The 5,701-nt window shown below is 42.6% G+C and overlaps 1 protein-coding gene across 1 annotated transcript; it reads left to right on the forward strand.

Annotated features, from left to right (window-relative positions):
* Window positions 1-2,693: 2,693 nt before the first annotated feature.
* Window positions 2,694-5,594, forward strand: LOC119344094 (disease resistance RPP13-like protein 4; the record flags this gene model as incomplete). Its single annotated transcript, XM_037614708.1, has 4 exons — window positions 2,694-2,713; window positions 4,093-4,768; window positions 5,470-5,516; window positions 5,585-5,594. Coding segments are annotated over 4 exons (753 nt in total), but the record flags the coding sequence as incomplete, so codon positions are not given.
* Window positions 5,595-5,701: the final 107 nt, after the last annotated feature.

Consider the following 5,701-nt stretch of genomic DNA (forward strand, 5'->3'; position numbering starts at 1 on the left):
GTAGTGTGCTTGAGACCAAGAACATCCGTCCCTACATATTATTGAGTCCCCTCCAAGCGTGCCTTTTCCAGTCAGTCTCCCCTCATACCACGAGGGAGACCTATCTTCTTAAGGCCAGGAATGAAGTCAACACAAAACCCAATGTGTTGGGGAACATAGTGATTTCAAAAATATTCCTACACACATGCAAGATCATGGTGATGCATAGCAACGAGAGGGGGAGTGTATCTTCATACCCTTGAAGATCGCTAAGCGGAAGCGTTTATCAACACGGTTGATGTAGTCGTAGGTCTTCACGATCCGACCGATCCAAGTACCGAACGCACGGCACCTCCGAGTTCTACACACGTTCATCTCGATGACATCCTCGCCTTCTCGATCCAGCAAGATGGGCAAAGTAGTAGACGAGTTCCGGCAGCACGACGGCGTGGTGATGGTGTTGATGAAGAACAATCTCCGCAGGGCTTCGCCTAAGCACTACGACAACTATGACGGAGGATAAACTAGAGGGGACGGGGTTTCCGGCACACGGCTTGGCGTTTCTTGGTGTTTCTTGATGTTTCTTGATGTGTCTTTGGTGCTAGCCCCGCCCCTCTATTTATATGTTGAGCTCTGGGGTCGAAACTTGGAGCAAAAGCCTCCTTGAAGTCGGTTTTTCCCGAAAGGCAAGAGTCCCACTCTGGCCCAGACGCCATGCGTTCTTCAAATGTTTCAGACTTGTGTTTCATTAAGTAGATATGCCCATATCTGCTCAAATCATCTGTGAAGGTCAGAAAAAAACGATACTTGCCACGAGCCTTAATACTCATTGATCTGCATACATCAGTATGTATTATTTCCAACAAGTCAGTAGCTCGTTCCATTGTTCTAGAGAACGGAGTTTTAGTCATCTTGCCCAAAAGGCACGGTTCGCAAGCATCATATGATTCATAACCAAGTGATTCCGAAAATCCATCTATGGAGTTTCTTCGTGCGCTTTACACCGATATGACCCAAACGGCAGTGCCACAAATAAGTTGCACTATCATTATTAACTTTGCATCTTTTGCCAGCAATATTATGAATATGTGTATCACTACGATCGAGATCCAACAAACTATTTTCATTGGGCGTATGACCATTGAAGGCTTTATTCATGTAAACAGAACAATAATTATTCTCTGATTTTAAATGAATAACCGTATTGCAATAAACATGATCAAATCATATTCATGCTCAATGCAAACGCCAAATAACATTTTATTTAGGTTTAACACTAATCCCGAAAGCATAGGGAGTGTGCGATGATGATCATATCTATATTGGAACCACTTCCAACAAACATCGTCACTTCACCCTTCAACTAGTCTCTGTTTATTCTGTAACTCCTGTTTCGAGTTACTAATTTTTTAGCAACCGAACAAGTATCAAATACTCAGGGGCTACTACAAACACTAGTAAGGTACACATCAATAACCTGTGTATCAAATATACCCTTGTTCACTCTGCCATCCTTTTTATCCACCAAATATTCAAGGTATTTCCGTTTCCAGTGACCATTTCCTTTGCAGTGTAAGCACTCAGTTTCAGGCTTTGGTTCAGCTTAGGGCTTCTTCGCGGGAGTGACAACTTGCTTGTCATTCTACTTGAAGTTCCCTTTCTTTCCCTTTGCCCTTTTCTTGAAACTAGTGATCTTGTCTACCATCAACACTTGATGCTCTTTCTTGATTTCTACCTTCGTCGATTTCAACATCACGAAGAGCTCGGGAATCGTTTTGGTCATCCCTTGCATACTATAGTTCATCACAAAGTTCTACTAACTTGGTGATGGTGCTTGAGAAATCTGTCAATCACTATCTTATCTGGAAGATTAACTCCCACTTGATTCAAGCGATTGTAGTACCCAGACAATTTGAGCACATGCTCACTAGTTGAGAGATTCTCCTCCATCTTTTAGCTATAGAACTTGTTGGAGACTTCATATCTCTCAACTCGGGTATTTGCTTGAAATATTAACTTCAACTCCTGGAACATCTCATATGGTCCATGACGTTCAAAACGTCTTTGAAGTCCCGATTCTAAGCCGTTAAGAATGGTGCACTAAACTATCAAGTAGTCATCATATTGAGCTAGCGAAACGTTCATAACGTCTGCATCTGCTCCTGCAATAGGTCTGTCACCTAGCGGTGCATCAAGGACATAATTCTTCTGTGCAACAATGAGGATAAACCTCAGATCACGGGTCCAATCCGCATCATTGCTACTAACATATTTCAACATAGATTTTCTCTAGGAACATATCAAAATAAACATATGAAAGCAACAACGCGATCTATTGATCTACAACATAATTTGCAAAATACTACCAGGACTAAGTTCATGATAAATTTAAATGTTCAATTAATCATATTACTAAAGAAATCCCACTTAGACATACATCTCTCTAGTCATCTAAGTGATCACGTGATCCAAATCAACTAAACCATGTCCGATCATCACGTGAGATGGAGTAGTTTTCAATGGTGAACATCACTATGTTGATCATATCTACTATATGATTCATGTTTGACCTTTCGGTCTCCGTGTTCCGAGGCCATATCTGTATATGCTAGGCTCGTCAGGTTTAACCTGAGTATTCCGCGTGTGCAACTGTTTTGCACCCGTTGTATTTGAACGTAGAGCCTATCACACCCGATCATCACGTGGTGTCTCAGCACGAAGAACTTTCACAACGGTGCTTACTCAGGGAGAACACTTCTTGATAATTAGTGAGAGATCATCTTATAATGCTACCGTCAATCAAAGCAAGATAAGATGCATAAAGGATAAACATCACATGCAATCAATATAAGTGATATGATATGGCCATCATCATCTTGTGCTTGTGATCTCCATCTCCGAAACACCATCGTGATCACCATCTCCACCGGCGCGACACCTTGATCTCCATCGTAGCATCGTTGCCATTTCACCATCTATTGCTTCTACGACTATCGCTACCGCTTAGTGATAAAGTAAAGCAATTACAGGGCGTTTGCGTTTCATACAATAAAGCAACAACCATATGGCTCCTGCTAGTTGCCGATAACTCTGTTACAAAACATGATCATCACATACAATAAAATTTAGCATCATGTCTTGACCATATCACATCACAACATGCCCTGCAAAAACAAGTTAGACGTCCTCTACTTTGTTGTTGCAAGTTTTACGTGGCTGCTACGGGCTTAGCAAGAACCGTTCTTACCTACGCATCAAAACCACAATGATAGTCTGTCAAGTTGGTGCTATTTTAACCTTCGCAGGACCGGGTGTAGCCACACTCGGTTCAACTAAAGTTGGAGAAACTGACACCCGCCAGCCACCTGTGTGCAAAGCACGTCGGTAGAACCAATCTCGCGTAAGCGTACGCGTAATGTCGGCCCGGGCCGCTTCATCCAACAATACCGTCGAACCAAAGTATGACATGCTGGTAAGCAGTATGACTTGTATCGCCCACAACTCACTTGTGTTCTACTCGTGCATATAACATCTACGCATAAAACTAGACACGGATGCCATTGTTGGGGAACGTAGTAATTTCAAAAAAAATTCCTACGCACATGCAAGATCATGGTGATGCATAGCAACGAGAGGGGGATTCTATCTGCATACCCTTGAAGATCGCTAAGTGGAAGTGTTTATCAACGCGGTTGATGTAGTCGTACATCTTCACGATCCGACCGATCCAAGTACCGAACGCACGACACCTCCGAGTTCTGCACACGTTCAGCTCGATGACGTCCTCGCCTTCTCGATCCAGCAAGACGGGCGAAGTATTAGACGAGTTCCAGCAGCACGACGGCGTGGTGACGGTGTTGATGAAGAACAATCTCCGCAGGGCTTCGCCTAAGCACTATGAAAACTTTGACGGAGGATAAACTAGAGGGGACGGGGTTGCCGGCACACGGCTTGGTGTTTCTTGGTGTTTTGATGTTTCTTGATGTGTTTTTGGTGATAGCCCCACCCCTCTATTTATATGTTGAGCCCTGGGGTTGAAACTTGGAGCAAAAGCCTCCTCAAAGTCGGTTTTGCCCGAAAGGCAAGAGTCCCACTCGGACTCCAGGACCGGAGGCTTGAGTCCATCAAGGAGAGGAGCGCTGCTTTCAAATTCATCAACCTTGGGTCCTATGAGGATTGTCATAGCAGCAATGTCCACATCTCTCGTCATGGCAATCCTAGCCGGGAGACATCTGGGGAGCTCGATCGGTCCAATGTGGTTGGCGACAAGATCGAAGAAGACACAAGAGCACTGGTGGCCCAGATCACACGCTCTGGAAATGAGGCCAGCAACAACGTTATGGTCGTTGCTATCGTAGGTGTTGGTGGGATTGGCATGACCACCCTCGCCCAGAAGGTCTTCAATGACGAGGCCGTCCAAGGCGACTTCAGCAAAAAGATATGGTTGAGCGTCAACAGGAACTTTAGTGAGGTTGAGCTGCTGAGAAGAGCCATCATCGAACTCAGAGGAGGCTCTCAGCCAGTTGGAAATGCGAAGGCCACGCTTCAACGAACCCTCAAGGAAGCCTTGATTGGCCACAAGACCTTCTTGATAATGGATGATGTTTGGAACTATAGATCATTGGAGGATGTGCTCAAAACGCCGTTAGTCAATGCTGCTGCTCCAGGCAGCTACGTCCTCATCACCACTAGAGATGAAGGTGTAGCCCGAGGGGTGTCAGCTATATGGCCATACCACCACGTTGACACATTAGCACCTGACAATGCTTGGTTATTGCTCAAGACGCAGGTCTGTATGCAATTAAACATCTATATCTTTATCAAGCCAATAATCTATCTACATCTACTTATTAATAGTATAAGGTAGTTCTTTTAGAGAAATTAATCAGGTGTGGTTTCAATGGCTTATATGTACTACTACCTTAAGAGGCTATCAATAATTTCACATGGCTGATGTTACTTTGCTAGTGCAAACAAAGCATTGTGCTAGACAAGGAAATATATAACTACACAATTTTGTCACAATGTTTGTTGTAGCACATACTATGCATTTTAGGTGACAGGAAGATGGATAGCTTCACGTGACTGTAAAATAAGGAAGATAATAAATATTATATGATTTTACTAAATCTGGGTGCAAGTTTCTATCTCAATGACGGGAGTACTGCAAAAATATATTGCTAGCAATACATTCAGTTTTTTGTAAAAAATAGGAAAGGAAGAATTGTTTTCTAGGTATGAAGTAAAGTTTTGAAGCGCTAGGCGTTGAGTATGCGTCTGGCATATATGACCAAAGCACACACTTAAATGCAATTATGCTATCGCTTAGAGACTGGTGCGCCTTTTTCTAATAATGGTATAAAATATGTATTTTATTTGTCAAATTGATATCGCAAATATTTGTATGTAGGAGCAAGATAGGTAAATGCATTTATGACATTTTTTGACATGTACATTCTGTGATTTGAATATTTACATTGTCAAACCTAGCTTAATAAATGGACAGATAAATCAATTAGTATTCTTGTCTCTGGAAGGTAAATTTGAGTGCCTTAAAGGAGCTTGGTTCATAGTTAATTAACTGTAGCTGTCGCTTTTATTGCAGGTACTCTCAAGTGAGATAAATGAAGACCACACAAATACGCTAAAGCATACTAGGCTCAAAATTATACAAAAATGTAGTTATTTACCACTTGTTGTCAAAATAATGGGAGGACTCTTG

This window comes from Triticum dicoccoides, unplaced genomic scaffold, assembly GCF_002162155.2.
Source record: "Triticum dicoccoides isolate Atlit2015 ecotype Zavitan unplaced genomic scaffold, WEW_v2.0 scaffold153871, whole genome shotgun sequence".
NCBI classification, from domain to species: domain Eukaryota; kingdom Viridiplantae; phylum Streptophyta; class Magnoliopsida; order Poales; family Poaceae; genus Triticum; species Triticum dicoccoides.